Source organism: Drosophila ananassae, chromosome 3R (assembly GCF_017639315.1).
Source record: "Drosophila ananassae strain 14024-0371.13 chromosome 3R, ASM1763931v2, whole genome shotgun sequence".
In the NCBI taxonomy this organism is placed as follows: domain Eukaryota; kingdom Metazoa; phylum Arthropoda; class Insecta; order Diptera; family Drosophilidae; genus Drosophila; species Drosophila ananassae.
Genome location: NC_057930.1, coordinates 26,014,599 through 26,030,652, shown reverse-complemented (window position 1 = coordinate 26,030,652; position 16,054 = coordinate 26,014,599). Strand labels below are relative to the sequence as shown.

Below are 16,054 nucleotides of genomic sequence, written 5' to 3'. Positions count from 1 at the left end.
GATAACGCCTCAAAATCCCACGCGATACCTGCTAGAGATGGGATAGTTCAAACTATTTAAATATTATTTTTCTACAGATAACTTTATTTTGAACTAGCTTTCAATCGTCTACTCTTTGGCGACTGTTTCCCTTTTTGATAAACTTCCTTTTGAAGGTGGCAGGTGCACTGGAGGCCGTCTCCTCGTCCAGGCCGGATATTGTCTTCTCCTTGAAGCGCTTCACAGGTGGCTCGGCCTCAGTAGGAGCAGAGATCACTGGAGCAGTATTGTAGTAGTCTGTTTGGGGCAGCTCCCAGTCGATGGGGGCCTCAGGTGCTCTACAAAGAGGGTTAAATATAAATAGCACAAAAACTGTATTCCCCACGTTTCTTACTTGACTTCCACCGTCTGCCACTGACCGATCTCTTTGGTGGCCGCCTCCTCCTCGGTCTTGAATGTCTGTCGCTTCTCCTCCTTTTGCTTCTTCTCTTTGGGATTGTCCGGCTTCCGAAAGGCTTTCATGCGCTCCCGATTCACCCGAGCCACTTCCTCGTCAGCGTTCTCGCGAAACCGGAGGGATTCCTGTTCCTGGGAGATTTGCTGTTGGTCCATGGCCAGCTGGTTAATCCGTTCATACTCCTCGTAGGAGAGGAAACCCTCCTTGGGTTTCTCCCACACAGATTCGTTTGTCTTCACGTTCCAGTAGTAGGTGTGGCCCTCGTCTGATTTTCCTTCCACCCACAAGGACGCATCCGGCGCAGCGGCAGCATCGCTCCCCACCTTTCCCACTGTAACTCTTCTGTTGTCCTCGTCCTCATCAGAGTCCCCTTCCAGCCGCATAGGATCTATTTGACGGGATCTTCCGGCGGAGGAACTAGCGGAGCTACTGGAGGCACTGGCCGTGGCTCTCATCACAGTGCTTATGGAGCGGGCGGTCATGTCCCCACGAGCGTGGACATCCTGAGCATACGACTTCATGGCTGCCTCCTCCATTTTCCGGATCTCGGCGTCCATCTTCTGGCGCTCCCGCTCGGATTTCTCACTACTGCGGCTGATGTCCGTGATCCTCTTGGCCACGTTCATTTTGTGCCGCTTGCCACTTTCGTGGAAGGCGATGCTCTGAAGGAATTCTATATTAAAGAAGATTTCTCATCATTGGTTGAATCACTTACCGCCTTGTTGTCGCTCAACCAGCATTTGCAAAAGTCGCAGAACTTGCGCTCATTGGATTTCCAGTACTCCGTCCTGTGGGGTTCATTAAAGGTTAGTTTTGGGTTAGAAAGGTTTTCAAATATAATTCTTACATGTTTATAAATGGCTTGTATTGAAAAGAAACTAAGGAATTGTGTTTACAATCGCAATCAAAACAATCGCGTCGGCTAGAGTTGCCACCTCACTTTAAGATTGCAGACAGTGCTGCCAACTTTTTTTTTTTGAGGCCAAAACAAAAGGAGCCTATTTACGATGCACGAATTAAATAATAAACAAATAAAAGTACCCAATTTGTATCTATATTACATATTAAGGATAACCATTCCGAAGGAACAGGAATCCTGAAATCCCATCATTACTTTCAGCTAGTTCCCTCCCCATCGGCAGCTCTATCGTCAGCTGACAGTCCACTTCGATAGGTGAGCATAGGTCAGGTAAGCAAAACTTGGAAAATTTTGTTATTCGCTCTCCACCACTCGTCCGAAGCACTTGGGCCAGTCCGCTCCACAGACAGCCGCCGCAACAGCACCTCGGAACCGTAAACTCTCTGCACACAGATTTGCAACTTAGGCCATGGCCCAGGCACGCGTGGCGACGACTATAACCACAGCACTATCTTCTCCAATGACAAGTGAGTAAGCTGGTCCGGAGGAGGGCATGGTCGTTGGCCAGCAAATCTGCGCTCGTTTCGCACCTAGGTCCGAAGTCTCGGCTTGCTCTTCGTCTGTGGCTCCCCGACGTCTCACCCGCCAGACGGCGATTTCACCAGACTTTGTTTCGTCACCTGCAGTCGCAATCGGTGTTTTTGTTTCTCGCTTACTATGTTCGCTACTATTTCAGATGGCCAGGTGAATTCGGACATGGATGCGAATCTGAAGCGGCTGGGCGAGAACAGCTGGGAGGAGTTCTCCATCGACGTTCCCTGGGGCACCGTAGAGGGTGAGTCACACCAACCAGACATGGTCTTATCTCTCCGAAAGTCGGCATGCGATCAGACCATTCATGAATATTTGACGTGATTCCAATGTGACGCAGTTGATAATCGATTTTCCTCGTTTCAGGAAAGTGGTGGGGTTCCCGCAACAGGCAGCCCATCATCGCGCTGCACGGCTGGCAAGATAACTGTGGGAGCTTCGACAGGCTGTGCCCGCTGCTTCCCGCCGATGTCTCCGTCCTGGCGATCGATCTTCCGGGCCACGGAAAGTCATCCCACTACCCGCAGGGCATGCAGTACTTCATCTTCTGGGACGGAATCTGCCTGATCCGAAGGATAGTACGCAAATACAACTGGAAGGACGTCACCCTTCTGGGTCACTCGCTTGGCGGAGCCCTCACCTTTATGTACGCTGCAAGTTTCCCGGACGAAGTCTACAAGCTGATCAACATCGACATCGCTGGTCCCACGGTTCGGGGTGTCAAAAGGATGGCGGAAGGAACAGGAAAGGCGCTGGACAAGTTCTTAGATTACGAGACGCTGCCGGAGAGCAAGCAGCCCTGCTACTCGTACGACGAGATGATCAAGCTCGTTTTGGACGCCTACGACGGCTCCGTGGACGAGGCCTCGGTGCGAGTGCTTATGAATCGTGGCATGCGGCACAACCCCAGCCGGGATGGCTACCTCTTCTCCCGGGACCTGCGCCTCAAGGTCAGTCTGCTCGGCATGTTCACTGCAGAACAGACGCTGGCCTACGCCCGGCAGATCCGATGCAAGGTGCTCAACATTCGCGGCACTCCTGGAATGAAGTTCGAGACTCCCCAGGTGTACGCTGATGTGATTGCCACTTTGAAGGAGCGCGCCTCCAAGGTGGTGTACGTGGAGGTGCCCGGCACCCACCACCTCCACCTAGTCACCCCCGAAAGAGTGGCCCCGCACATCAACCAGTTTCTGCTGGACTATTAAGTATAACATTTAAGTAAGAGGCTAGATAGAGATACTGTATGTAGATAGCTTTTATATATGTATATGGATGTATGTAGTCACCGTGTGCAACGGTGTGCAGTGATCAAAGGTATATGCCTGATTTGCGTTGATCTAAATGTTATGGTAAATGTGCCCTTCGCATTCAATAAACACAAATAACTTAAGCGATGTGCAAAGTGTTTCTGTTTTGGGGCGATAAACTCGTTTTTTGGTGGGATATTGTAAAAGTTATCTGATTCTCCCAGGTTGGACTTTGGTCCAGACCAGAAAGTAAATCTTTTTTTCGCCAAACCCTACATTTTATGAAAGTCATCATTATTATTGCAAAATGAAAGCAAACATTTGTGTATTTTTATCATTACTTGTTATCATTACACTCCAAATGGCTAATAATATTGAGTTTGAAGCCTCTATTCGCAATATTCCGAGTAAACTAATCTCTAGAATCTTCCTTGAATCCTTGAAGTCGAAAAAAGTCCCTAGCTCGAAAAGATAACATTTGTACTCGTCTAGATATAGAACCGGAAAGGTTCACCAGGAAGATACCATTTTAATAGATTTAAGATGTCTACTATAGTATACAGGGTCGCAGTTCGTAGGTACGATTGTCCGAGAACGGATATTAACTTTACGGTTTAGTACTATCTGGGTACTAAGATAAGAATTCAATTTCATAAAGTCAATTAGCAGCTTCGTAAAGGTATTGTAAGATATTTAACTTATTCATTTAAATCGTGACGCGCGACGATTTTAACGATTGTTTTTACTTGAGTAATGGGCTATTAACTTTTTTTTTTAATTTTTATGAGGTTTTTATTTATTTATAAAGAGTACGTTGAATACTTCACTCGACCCATAACTTAATGAGACTTTTTTATTTAAACTTTACAAATTGTTGTTAACTTCATCAAATTATAACTGTTGAAACATGCCCGGCATACTTTTGGGCTATTTCAGAATTTTTTAAAACCATAAAAAACCCATGGGTTCGCATGGGTTAAGTCTGATCGTTTTTAAACACTCTGGCAACTCTGGCTATGATTTGAATTTCGTTTTCAGTCCGGTTTTTGCCCCCACAAATTACCGTTGCTCGGCAACTCATTTGTGTGTGTTTACAATTTTATTTACAATTCCTTGGGCAAGGACGCACTATGGATCTGATCAAGGAGATAAACGACAAATACCTGGCCCTAGAGGCGGAAATCGACCAGAAATTGGAGAAAGTGTAGGTGTTTTTTAAATAAATATAGATTGAAATAATATTCAAACCAATTTCCAGACAAGCTGAGGAACTTAAGTTGGAACTACAGAACGAGAGACTCGCGGAAACCTCCCTCCATCCACCTGCTCCCAAAGTTTTGTCCTACGAAGAGGCACTTTTGAGAAACACCAATACCTTAAAAGTAGGTTAAGTATTCTAAAGAAAAACTTTGTATCTTAAACTCTTATTTTTAGGCATTAGATATAGCGAAGGCCCGCCTGAGATCCCGCTCTACTTACTCCCCCGTCGAGAAACTTCTTCAACAGGCCCTGGAGAACTACAGAAAGGAGCTTGAGGGCCTCCAGGAGGAAAAGGATGAGCCCACCATCGAGGAGGAAGAGGAGGGCAACCTGTACGACTTGGTCATGCAGAATGTAATTGAGGCCAAAAAGCAGCAGCAGTCGCAGACCTCCGATCTTTAGGTTATTTCCCTGGAACTCCCCCTGTCAGGCATGGCTAACTGATATAGATGACATATATAACCCGTATTGTGTGTCTCGGTTACCAAGCTGAATAAACACAGTCCAAATGTACACACGCACACATGACCGGGCTGGAAATTGAATTGAGAACTGAGAATGGGAATGGGAATGGGAATGCTGAAGAAAAATGGGGTGTACGTTCGCTTTTTCTGTTCCCACTCCAAACAATGATCGGAGCTGAGCAAACTGAGCTGAGGGGGTGGGGTGATGGGTCCTTGGCACGACCACCACTTTGTTGCCATTCCAATCACTCAAATGCTCGAACGATGTTGATGTTCACCTTCTCCCTTATCATACGAGTATCTCCCAAGGAGAGGAGGAGGTGTCTGCCATCCGCCGTCCAACATCATAGCAAACACATTTACCTAATTAGTCGGCCATATAACACTGCCTGGACATCCCCAAATCGTTCTAAAGAAGTGGGGGCAACCAACTCTGGTAATAAATCAATTAACGACACTCCGGATCGTGCGAAACATCAAAGAAAATGATGACTCTTCTCGTCTTGTTCGCTGCCCGTTGATAAGGTGCTCGAAGCCGGAGGGAGACAATGTCGGACGTGGCAGGGGACGGGGGTGACACTTGAGGGACAGGCCACACTCTAGGGCACGAGAGCAGTGACAGCCTGAATAGTTTCTTATCTTTATAGAGCCTCTGTGAAACCCAAACCATAATTACTCGCATAACTAGGGAAGTAATAAACGTAAACTTGGCGCTGGAAGGTATGTTTTCATATTCATTGAATGGCAAACAGTGGCCTGAATAGAGCTATTGGGGTGCCCCCGTGTGTGTGGGGTTGCTTGGATGCGCCTGACCGGGTCGCACCGAGCACCCGCTTCGGTACCCACTTTTCCTGATAACGGCAGCCACGACAGAATCTATTGAGACAAATTGTATGGCCCCTGCTCCTACCACTTCCACTACCATTTCCATTTCATTTTCTTTTTGGTCCGTGGCTACGTCGACAGTCGTGTTTAATGGCCAATACAAACATGGCAGACACACACACTCTGCCACACTCACCGCCGAGAGTCAGGTGCTCGGGTGTGCTATCTGAAAAATATTAGCCACTTTTGCTCCACATTTATGCGTTCAATATTTCATATTGCTTTCGGTTTTCGGCTCTCCCTGTCACACACAGCCATATACAATGGTGTCTATGGAGCCGGAGGGCAGAGAGAGTGCGAGCGGGCCTTCCTCCTTCGCACCTGAACAGGTGAGATATGGACGGCGATCGTCGACTTCGTGGGCCCTGCCATCGAGAGCTGACGTTTTAAACTTCCCCGTCAAATCCGACGATTCAGTTACGTTCCGAGACGCGACAAGTGCATATAGTGCCTCCCCAAGAGCCCCACTCTCAAGACCCACATTATCCCTCCGATCAGTGCCTACGTGTAACCAATGTGATGGAGCTCCCACGGAAAAGACACCCCACGGAAACGAGGGGCAGCGAATTACTTGGGCCAAGGGAATTCAAACTGTGATCGCAATGCTAGAAGTTTGTTCGTTTGGCTTAAGTTATTTTCATGTCCGTTGCAAACGCCACGTGGTGGAGATCGCTCCAGCTCCAAGCCGATATCCTCGAGGAAGTGTTCCAGCCATGACACAAAGTGGAACCAATCCAATTATTTGCGCACGTCATCAGCCAGGGCAGGTGAGGATCGGCGACAAATCTGAACACCTGAATCGGGGGGAAACACAAACACACTCGACAAAGTAGATCAGAAATGGCTCTTTCTGCGGAGCGAATGGGAATCGGATCGGCCTGATAGTGACACTGATACCGATACTAAACCAAAACGGACTCTCTCCCATCCCCCAAAGAAAAAAAAGACGCCACCGTGGTAGTGAAACAGGTACCTCCGTAATCAAGCCGGCTGATTACCGATCGCTGGCATATTCGGCTTCCGTTTGGCTTTCGTTCGGCGGTTCTGGGTTCGGACCCCTGCTCGGAGTCGGAGTCGGAATCGGGAATGGAGAACCGGGAGGCCGTAAAGCTATTATCATTATATTGCTTGTACGATTTGCGGATCCGACGTCGCCAGTCCCCCGACCGTAAAATCTGATTTCTGTAGACGTGTCGTCGTTCGCCTCGAACGGATTCGATATGGTTGGGGAAAATGACTTGGGAACGAGATAAGACCCCGACCAGAAAATAGAAGAGAATCACCAATATTCAGGTGGGGTGAGAGATGCAGAGGGGCACGGGGGAGGTGGCAATGTAGGTGGAGGTGGAGAAGGAGAGGGACAACGTGGCACCCACCTCCTTCCAGTCGAAAACGAAACTGATAATTGTGCAACGTACACAAACCTTGCTCGCATTGCTCCACTTGCTTTCGGTTATCAGTTGGAGTGACAAGCGGAAATTAAAGTTGAAATCGACACGATTACTTCATTAGTTCTGTTTGGAAATGGTCTGTACGGCGGGAGCTACTCCCACGATCGGGTGGGTCGAGGGCTAGAGGTCAGGCGGCATTCGGCAGGTGGCAGGTGGCAGGTGGCAGATGGCAGGAGTTGACAAGGTCACCCTTCAGTATGTTTGCATTCGGCTGTCGGAGCCGATTGATGGATTGGATTGTCAGTGGCCATAACTAACCAATTAGCGATTCGCCATTCGTAGCAGGCAAAGCCAGGCACCTCCTGGCTGGAAAGGGGGATGGAGGCTCCTGAAGTTGCTGGCCTCCAAGGTGAAACGCAATCCAAAATAGGCGAGCTGAGTCAAGTCAAATTAAGCCGAAGACTTGGACCCAATTGGATCAGGTGCAAGCGACACGGACAGTGACTGCCGGCTAAGCGAAACAAACGGAGGCCACGTAGTCGAGGTGCCTTCGCCAGGTGAGCTGTGGAGCCAGTAGGAGAAGGTACAGGGATAACACTTCTTAGTCCTCTGGCTGATAATGCAAATCCACTGACTAATACTAGATAGTTGCGTCCCTAGCAGGACTGTGGCAGGACGAGTGGAACCCTGAGGAGATGTCATTGGTTTGGACATGGACGTAAGCGAAAGGTGTAGACGCAGACAGAGACGGAGACAGAACTTCAGCGAATATGCCAAGGTACGTCAAAAGAAATGAATTACCCGAACTGGAGCCTAACGGGGATGAGGGATGGGGCCTGTGGAAGAGTGCTCCAGGAGGAGGCAGAGGCCCAGACCCCAAGTCGCACTTTACTGCAAATGCAAAAACTTTAGACAGGGAATCAATTGTTGTTGCCTTGTTTTATTTCGCCCCAAGACACGCAACAACAATGGAGCAATCCAGCCATGGGAGGCTAAGATGGAGGGCACTGCGAGAAAATCTAGATCTCCCGGTCTAAAGGGAAAGTGCCATACACTTACTACTAGTAATCTACCTCTTCTAACACTCAGATTTCTCTCCGTGTAGCCAGTAACTAGCAACAAATGGGCAGTCGGCAGTTGGGGGCGTGACAGCAACCGTGAAAAGAACTCGAGGATGACAGTTATGGGTTACAAAGGCAAGGATTGAATCAAATAAATAAACGCGCAAGGTTCTCCTCGTCATGGCGCGAGGTTCAGTGGGTCGGATCGGGGGTTGTGCCAGGGATTTATATGGGATTCGATTGAACGGGTTGTGTGGGAGGGGATTCGACGGGGGTAACCTTACCACGTCCACGTCCATGTCAAGTTTGCATGCGGCTGCAGGTAATTCCTCATTTCACCCGCTTTACATAATCACAACAAATGAACGAGGAAAGCGACGGATGGCGAATCTATTAGCATAAGGGCGCATAAAACGGCGCCGCCGGAGTCGGACTGGGCGGATTCGGATACGGATTCGGAATCCTCCAGTCAGTTGCAGTGGAGCCGCGAGTCGCGATGAACGTGTGGAAAGCAAAGGTGCTCACGGAGGTCCCCTTCGGCCATGTTTTAATCGTCAGTGGACGCGTCAAGCCGCATCCCAATAAGTAGGCAATAGATTTTGTTCTTTTTTAACTTGGTACTTGAGGATCTCAAAAATTAAGCGTCAACTAGATCTCCAAAAAGATTTAAAATACAAATACTTATTTTCAAGATAAATATGGTATCTTTAATATAGATTCTATATATATCAGATAAATCGAAGTGGTGGATATACAAAGTAATACTATTAAAAGTGGCTAGAAAATAATAAATCTTTGAGATCTAGTACCCCAAGTACCTGGTACCTTTATAGTCGGATATACCGACTTCTTGAGATAGTTTTTCACCCAGTGTCATCCCCCAATCCCCTATAGAATTTCCCTCGACCTCACAGACAATGTGAACGCGCACAATGAAAGTGAAACCGTGTTCCTCAAGATCGAGGCCAACTTCCGCGAGGGCCAGATCATCCGAAGCATGTTCCAGCCGGGCGAGGGCTGGCAGCAGGAGGAGATATCCAAGAACTGGAAGAGCGACGGGCCCAAGAATCCTCTGCAGCCGGGCCAGAGCTTCACCTTCCGGGTAGCCGTGCTGCAGCGCTGCTTCGAGATCTACGTGAACGACCAGTTGTATGGGTCCTTTGAGTTCGTCAAGTTTCCCAAGCAGATCAACTATGTGCGGGCCTACGGGGACTTTGAGAAGATAACCCAGTTCCACCACCGCATGCTCTTCCCTCTGGTCTTCCCCCGGACGCTGATGTGCCCGGATAAGGTGGCCTTCCAGAGCGACGTACCAAGGCGGTACGAAACTGGCACTGTGGTGGCCATGGAGTGCATTGCCAAGGGTCCGCCCACCTCGGAGTTCTCCATCTGTTTCCAGTGCAACGACACTGGCAGAACCGTGCTCCGGTTCCACGTTAACTTTGACCGGACCACGGTCTCCAGGAGCTATCAGAGAGATGACAACAGGTACTATTACGAGTTCTTGGTAATATCCATTTTTAAAACTCTCTGCTTGCAGTTTCGCCCCCGATGACGAGGAGACCGAGGGCGAGTTTCCGTTCGTGCGGGGCAAGCTCTTCAAGATAGCCTTCGGACTCGGAGACCGTGCCTTCTTAATCGCCGTGAACGGGCAGTACTTCACCTACTACAACTTCCCGGGACGACCGTTCTCCATTTCCACGCTCAAGTGCTTCAGCAACGATGTGGGCGACTTTGCGGTTCGCAGCCTGGAGTACCACTCGGACTCCCCGCTCTTGGCCCGCGTGGAGAAGCTATCCATTATCTGAGGGGATTGATTTTCCGGATTGTAGTAGAATGCGCTTTGTTGAATCGTTGGCTTTGAGAGCACCCTATAGAGCACCAGTTAACTTCTTCTTGTGAGCATCCAAATAAAGAAAATCAGCTCTTCCCTTCTCCGTGAACTAAACCCATAACTATTATTGACCACACTCTCGTAATGGCTCCTTTGGATATACTTTTATTAAAACAAATTATTGCCTTCGTCTCCCCATCATCGTTCTAGTCGTCATCAGCATTCCACGATCTCCGGTCCGGAGCTCAACTTAGGTTAGTCTTATGGTTAATTTTAGCTTGGACTCCTGCTAGCGAGGGCCAGGGACGGTCTTTCTCTAATGCTAGATTCTCACTACGGAATACATGCGTATATGTATGCGAATATGTATATGGTAATCGTATATCAATCCTAGAAGTAGCGGAACTCGCCCTTCTTGCCCAGGTGCTTGCTGCGCATCATGTCGGTGGGGTCCGGGGAGCGCTGCTCAAGGCCGGAGTTTTCCTAGTTAAATATTCAAATGTTAGCTAGGTCAGAAACGGAGGAGGGAACTACCTACCCCGGGACGGGACTTCTTGGTCGAACCCAGGCCAGGCTGGGGCTGTTGTTGCCCGTAGAACTGGGCTCCGTCCCCGTCGCCGTAGTTGAAGGGCGTCACAATGGTGTGAGGCACGTGGGCCACCTGTCCCCGCATATTCCGCGCCTTCCACCACTTGCGGGTGTCATCAAGGATCTGAAAATTCAATCATAGCTTAGCATTTTCCTTTATCATCATAACTGAGGACTTCTCACCTCCAAGTATTCGCCTCGCATCACACTCAGTTCCTTGTCGTTGTTGGCTGTTCGCGGATAAGTTACCAGCACTACCTTGGCGCCCGACGCCTGCAGATCCTCCAGCCAGGACTCGAGCATCTGGTCATCGCTGATATTCGCCCCTCCCCGTCCAGCGCCACCCAGCTCCGAGGAAGGCCCTCCAGCGGCAGCTCCTCCATAGCCGTTCCCTTCCCTGGAATCGCGAGTGTGCAGATTCTGCAGACCAGCTGTGATGGCGCTGAGGGTGGGTCCTGCTCCAGGCCCATGCCCGTGTCCATGGCCCGCGGCTCCTCCTCTCCCCTCAATCGAGTCAAAGGACAACTCGCTGCGGGTGTTGAAGTCAGAGGCACTAATGGCTCCCGCCCGCTCCCTATCCCTCTCGCGATCGCGATCCCGATCCCTCATTCCATCGTTTCCGTGGTGGATGGTGTACTTCTCGATACCCATGGCCATCCCATGATTGATGCCATTTCCCGTGTCGTATTCATCGTAGCCACCACCTCCACGTCCGTTTAGTCCGGAGCCAGCTTGGACTTCGAGCCGGCGCTTGCTGACATGAGCTGGAGGGGAGTTTGGAGGGGGTTCCAGCTCGTCGTTGATCATGTAGTCCGGCGACCAGCCGTCGAGGAACACCGGGTGATAGGATCCCACGTCATCCTTCCACTGGTCTCGGGGGATCACCCAAGCGTCGCCAAGCGAGCGCCACAGCTCTGTCTCCTTGCTGGTGACGCAGTTAATGAGCAGGTTGATGGCCTCCCGGGTAAGCAGGGGATTCACCACTCGCGCCGGAAGCTGCGACTCATAGTAGGTGTCGCTGGAGGCCTCCACAATCAGAGCCAGAGGCGTGAAAAGAAAATGCACCAGTTCCGGGGCGTTGGGATCGTGGATGTGTGCCTTGAGCTTGGCCAGCAGGTTGAAGGACAGCTTGAACTTGGCGAAAATGTCCACAAACTCCTTCTCGTGGGGCGGACGTGTCCGCAGCGTGAGTAATCCCTCTCCTGGATCCCTTTTCTTTGACTTTCGGTTGCGGCGACGACGCTCCAGCTCCCTGGAAGCTGCAGCCGCATGTTGTAGTCGGGCTATAAACTTCTCGATGTCATCGAAGCAGTGGTTCAGCACAGCCACATCCCGCTCGTACTTTTCGCTGGAGGTGGAGCTCGTTTCATCGCGTTCCGCTCCTCCGCCTCCGATTCCACCGTGCTCCGAGTCTGTTTCGCCGGCCATGTGGGCCACATCGTCTGGGGAAACTCCTATCCCGGCTCGCACACCATACTGCTCCACGCTGGTCCGCTGGTGCATGCTGTGGTGGTGGCTCTCCCGCTCGCGATCCCTTTCCCGATCCCGCTCTCGCTCTCCACGCTGCTCCCTGTGCTCCCGGTGCAGCTCCACCCTGCTGTGCGACGACGACGATGAAGTCTTGCTCATCATCATGGCCATGCTGGAGGCTCCACCGCCGGATTGTGTGGGCGTGGCTCCGCGCTGTTGGGTGATCATCTTGCCGCTGCGGAGCTGCTTTAGGTCCTCAACCAAATGGACGGCGGACACACTTTGTGACTAAAAAGATAATGGATAAAGCCTTAGCAAGAAAGAAACTATTAAGAAGCGATTCCACTACCTGGAATATATGCATCTCGGAGCGGGAGCCACCGCCTCCGGATACAATAAAGACGAGAATGTTGTTGTACAACTCCATGGCGTCGTTGGAGGTAAAGGCTGTAGGTTCCTGGACGAGGGATGCCGGGAAGCGTTCAATTATGTTCTGAAAGTGGGAAACAAAGGACATTTAGCCAAGAAGACCTTACAGATTGTATCTCAGATCATTACCCCAGTCTCGTAGTCCATGATCAGAACCCACTGGTAGTCCAGGCAGAGCTGCATCTTCTGAGACCAGATACCCGTGGTCTTCTCCAGCTGCAGCAGTCGCCGCATACCGTCAGCCGGATACACGATGCCGGACTCCTTGTTTACTGTGAAAGTGGCCAGGTGCTCGAGGAGATAGGTGGGCTTGTCGTGAAGGTCGCCGTCCAGTCGCTCCCGTTCCTCGCCCCCGCCACTGCGATCATCGCCGGAGTAGTCTCCTCCGCCACCGTGGGCTCCGCCGCCCCTGAGGCTTCCGCTGCTGTTCCCGCCGCTTCCGCCTCCATTCGAGTGATGATTCACCATGGTCGCTGGTCACTGAGGATCTGAAGATCCTAGTCTTGTCGCAGGCTTAGGATGGCCTTCAACCGGAAACAATTTGTAAAAATATTATGTTAATAATGCTATTCAGTTATGATTTCACGGCTAAGATACAAGGTACGGCCCAGAGACTTGTTTGGAGATTCACTTTTGAGAAATAGACACGTTTAACCAGAACAAGGTACATATGCTAAAATTTCTGGCCAAGATTTCTAATGGTGTGTTTGCGTGTTGGAGTGTGTGTGGCGGTAACATTGTCACGCCTCTGGGTGTGTGTCTTCCATTAAAGTCTGCAAGCCAAATTGGGCTTCTCGAGAGGAGAGTAGTCTCTCCTCTTGCGAACTCTCGAATACCGGATATCGTGGATAATGTATCTTGCGAAATGTGTGTTAAATCATTATTTTGTACTTCTCTACTGCAGCTGAGGCAGATTGAGGCTCCCCCCGGCTCCTTGCAGATATTGCGCAGCCAATCGACTCTAGCTTTAGCTCTGACTCAGGCCGCATTCCACGCTTCCACTTCCACTAAAACACACACATCCATGCCCACAAACAATTTACACATGGCCGCAATTATTCTCAAACTTTAACATTTCGTTGTTGGCTCGGATCAGCATTGGAATTCAAAAATCGCGCCAGCTCCAACCTCCCTCCTCCCTCCTGTCTAATAAGTGAACACACCTGCAAAAAGCATACATACACTTGAGCTGCGATTTGCAAACACTAGCTTGGTATCTCTCTCTATCTCCCCTGCTCACTAATACTTGCCAGACACTAGCTCAGCCGCTCCCTCGACTCAAGTGACAGCTTAGGCTGGGCTCCGCCGCTGACGTCCACCGAGACAGCGGCCAGGGGGGGCCGACAGTGGGGCCACTATGTACCAATACTGATATTTAATTTCCATAACATCCACTCTGATTATCATAAACAAATCACTACAAGACGTAGAATCTTAATTGAAATGTTAATTAATTTTAAATGTTTTTTATTTTTATTTTGTTGTTAACTATTCTGATAGGGCCAACTGGTGAAAGAGAAATTGGCGAGAGGGGGTCAACCGAGTGCATTATCGGGCAAACGATCTTGTTTAAAACACGGGCCATCACGGGAAACCAACAAAACAAAGTGCAAATAAAACAGAAAAGAAACCACTGACCCACTACACCCCTGGGTTTCAGGCGGGCATTGCATCATGGATGAGGAATTCGAGAGACTGATGTTTGGCCAGCTTCTGCAGCAGCCTCCTAAAGAGGCATTCCGATGGCAGATAGACATTATCGCAGAGGGCCGAAATAACGGAGCTTAGTCAAATATTTCGCTCATTCGGAGTGAGGGGAGGGGTAGATAACTAATTGAGGCCTGATAAGGAACGACAAAGACAACAACAGGCACAACAGGACGGTGGATCCATTTGTCTTCGGTTTGAGATGGGAATTAATTTCTCAAATTTTTTTAGGCGGCACAACTGGACAAATTTAGATAGTTCGGATCACTTGTTTTTATCTCTTGAATGCCTTTGGGCTTACGAGGCAAACGACAAACAACAAACAACAAATGCTTTTGTTGCTTTTGTTCTCGGGTGGGAAACCAGCTTACGAGAGGGGGCACGGGAGGTCGGTGAGAGTGACACTCCAGCAACAGCAACAGGCGATGTGTCACTAGTGCCGTCCCTTTTCCGCACAGGTACCCGGGCTGGGGGGCTACCTGTCCGTTTGTCTGAGTGTGTTAGTGCGGCTTGAAAAGGTAACTCGGATATTTGTCTCCGGGTCTCTCTGTTTCTACTCCTCCCCCCCTTGGTCCGCCCCCTCAGCCGTCGCACCGTCTACTGCAGCAACTTTACTTTTTGACCGACCGCATTTTTTAAGCTTTCTTTTCCACCTGTTTTCCTCTCTGGCGCTGTTGATATTTTTACGACACACACTCACACACACACACATACATATGGGATGGACACACAGATACTTAAGTCCAAGCCGCACACAGGTAGAGTTTAAAGGTATGCGTGCGTGGATATACAAACTGGGAGCGGCGGCAGGTTTCGTATTGATTTTCAATGCTTTTGTCCAATTCATTCACCAATTCATCACACACACAACCACTAATTCCGCACTGGGCATGTATATTATTCTAATTGACCGCATTTTCCCGCTGATATGACGGTATTTACAGTGATACCTTTACGTAAACGCACATACACACACACATAGACACACTCAACATAGATATCTCGTTAGCATTTCGATATGATCCTCTCACTTCGCACATTCTTTTTCTAATTAGCACGAGCCCGAATCTGGCTGACACGTTCGTCTGGCATTTTAACTGGTTTTTGGATCTTTTGGAATCCCAGTTTTTACGATTTGAAATGTTTTAGGGCCTGCGATCACTGGAGCATTGTTTTATTTTTAATTCAAACATTAAAAGTAACTGTAGTTGGGCCCAGCTAAGCTGCTTCGTCGCACTCCTTTACCTGTCTTCGACTCGTTCTCTCCTTTTCTGGCCACCGCTCTTTGTATTTTTAAGTCGGCTTTCTTTCGCCTCGTTCTTTTCTTTTTCAATTCTCAGCCGCTGCTGCTGCTCACCTCTCCAACTGTTTTTCTAAACGAACAAATAACAATAACCCCCGTTTCTGCTGTTTCTCAGGTGTTGTCGTCAACGCACGCGAGCGTCGTCCGCTAAAACCGCGCAGTTTTCCCGTCCGAAGTTTTTTTTTCGACAGAAAAAATGTTTCAGTTGTTGATGCTTTTAAACGACATTTGAGCCCTCTGTCGACGTTGCGCTCTTTCGGTCTCTCCAGAAGCCAGGTGAGCCAGGTGAGTTTGCCCGCTCACGACTGCAGAGTTGCCACTTTGCTTATTTTGAAATATATTTTTTTATTTTACTGAACAATATTCTTTATTTCTTATTTAAAATCTTTAACTATGTTTTAAATTTAAATTAACAGATTTTATTTGTCTTTAGTTGTAGCAGTCTGGCAACACTGCACTGTTAACTTACAGCGCTTTTTTAGTTCCACCCTAAACGATTTCATGCATCTCCCGCCCATGTTAAAAATCA

General features: G+C 49.2%; 5 protein-coding genes across 8 annotated transcripts; 3 read left to right on the top strand and 2 right to left on the bottom strand.

Annotated features, from left to right (window-relative positions):
* Positions 1–63: 63 nt before the first annotated feature.
* Positions 64–1,413, bottom strand: LOC6497638 (WW domain-binding protein 4). Its single transcript, XM_001961623.4, has 4 exons — positions 1,284–1,413; positions 1,152–1,224; positions 374–1,098; positions 64–317 (listed from the first exon to the last, which is right to left on the bottom strand). Coding segments are annotated over exons 1-4 (1,017 nt in total). The 5' UTR covers positions 1,286–1,413; the 3' UTR covers positions 64–100.
* Positions 1,414–1,621: 208 nt separating this feature from the next.
* LOC6497892 (probable serine hydrolase) lies at positions 1,622–3,280 on the top strand. The gene is made up of 3 exons (XM_001961624.4): positions 1,622–1,822; positions 2,032–2,130; positions 2,253–3,280. The coding sequence occupies exons 1-3, from the start codon at positions 1,765–1,767 to the stop codon at positions 3,089–3,091; spliced, it is 996 nt and encodes a 331-aa protein (XP_001961660.1). The 5' UTR covers positions 1,622–1,764; the 3' UTR covers positions 3,092–3,280.
* An 860-nt stretch (positions 3,281–4,140) lies between these two features.
* On the top strand, positions 4,141–4,938 carry LOC6497893. The gene is made up of 3 exons (XM_001961625.4): positions 4,141–4,337; positions 4,392–4,515; positions 4,568–4,938. The coding sequence occupies exons 1-3, from the start codon at positions 4,264–4,266 to the stop codon at positions 4,793–4,795; spliced, it is 426 nt and encodes a 141-aa protein (XP_001961661.1). The 5' UTR covers positions 4,141–4,263; the 3' UTR covers positions 4,796–4,938.
* A 1,225-nt stretch (positions 4,939–6,163) lies between these two features.
* LOC6497894 lies at positions 6,164–10,142 on the top strand. 3 transcript variants are annotated; one of them, XM_032451509.2, is made up of 4 exons: positions 6,164–7,690; positions 7,794–8,779; positions 9,089–9,682; positions 9,735–10,142. In XM_032451509.2, exons 2-4 carry the CDS (start codon positions 8,691–8,693, stop codon positions 10,000–10,002), a joined length of 951 nt encoding a protein of 316 aa, XP_032307400.1. In that variant the 5' UTR covers positions 6,164–7,690; positions 7,794–8,690; the 3' UTR covers positions 10,003–10,142. The 3 variants fall into 3 exon arrangements, with proteins under 3 accessions (XP_032307400.1, XP_014761872.1, XP_044571884.1); XM_014906386.3 differs by having other exon boundaries at positions 6,164–7,716; positions 7,778–8,779; XM_044715949.1 differs by having other exon boundaries at positions 6,164–7,911; positions 8,089–8,779.
* A 35-nt stretch (positions 10,143–10,177) lies between these two features.
* Positions 10,178–15,828, bottom strand: LOC6497637 (epidermal growth factor receptor kinase substrate 8-like protein 2). 2 transcript variants are annotated; one of them, XM_044715948.1, is made up of 6 exons: positions 15,580–15,828; positions 12,645–13,039; positions 12,436–12,579; positions 10,800–12,374; positions 10,567–10,740; positions 10,178–10,511 (listed from the first exon to the last, which is right to left on the bottom strand). In XM_044715948.1, exons 2-6 carry the CDS (start codon positions 12,981–12,983, stop codon positions 10,419–10,421), a joined length of 2,325 nt encoding a protein of 774 aa, XP_044571883.1. In that variant the 5' UTR covers positions 12,984–13,039; positions 15,580–15,828; the 3' UTR covers positions 10,178–10,418. The 2 variants fall into 2 exon arrangements, with proteins under 2 accessions (XP_044571883.1, XP_001961663.1); XM_001961627.4 differs by having other exon boundaries at positions 15,468–15,605.
* Between the last annotated feature and the right edge of the window lie 226 nt (positions 15,829–16,054).

Coding starts and splice junctions, on each gene's coding strand:
- LOC6497892 (XM_001961624.4), top strand. CDS start 1,765: ATGGCCCAGGCACGCGTGGCGACGACTATAACCACAGCACTATCTTCT. Junction 1,823..2,031: donor ACTATCTTCTCCAATGACAA/GTGAGTAAGCTG, acceptor CTACTATTTCAG/ATGGCCAGGTGAATTCGGAC. Junction 2,131..2,252: donor TCCCTGGGGCACCGTAGAGG/GTGAGTCACACC, acceptor TCCTCGTTTCAG/GAAAGTGGTGGGGTTCCCGC.
- LOC6497638 (XM_001961623.4), bottom strand. Junction 1,099..1,151: donor GGTTGAGCGACAACAAGGCG/GTAAGTGATTCA, acceptor GAATTCCTTCAG/AGCATCGCCTTCCACGAAAG. Junction 318..373: donor TGGCAGACGGTGGAAGTCAA/GTAAGAAACGTG, acceptor CCCTCTTTGTAG/AGCACCTGAGGCCCCCATCG.
- LOC6497637 (XM_044715948.1), bottom strand. CDS start 12,983: ATGGTGAATCATCACTCGAATGGAGGCGGAAGCGGCGGGAACAGCAGC. Junction 12,580..12,644: donor TCATGGACTACGAGACTGGG/GTAATGATCTGA, acceptor TCCCACTTTCAG/AACATAATTGAACGCTTCCC. Junction 10,741..10,799: donor TGCGAGGCGAATACTTGGAG/GTGAGAAGTCCT, acceptor TTGAATTTTCAG/ATCCTTGATGACACCCGCAA.
- LOC6497894 (XM_032451509.2), top strand. CDS start 8,691: ATGAACGTGTGGAAAGCAAAGGTGCTCACGGAGGTCCCCTTCGGCCAT. Junction 8,780..9,088: donor GTCAAGCCGCATCCCAATAA/GTAGGCAATAGA, acceptor AATCCCCTATAG/AATTTCCCTCGACCTCACAG. Junction 9,683..9,734: donor TATCAGAGAGATGACAACAG/GTACTATTACGA, acceptor CTCTGCTTGCAG/TTTCGCCCCCGATGACGAGG.
- LOC6497893 (XM_001961625.4), top strand. CDS start 4,264: ATGGATCTGATCAAGGAGATAAACGACAAATACCTGGCCCTAGAGGCG. Junction 4,338..4,391: donor GACCAGAAATTGGAGAAAGT/GTAGGTGTTTTT, acceptor ACCAATTTCCAG/ACAAGCTGAGGAACTTAAGT. Junction 4,516..4,567: donor GAAACACCAATACCTTAAAA/GTAGGTTAAGTA, acceptor TCTTATTTTTAG/GCATTAGATATAGCGAAGGC.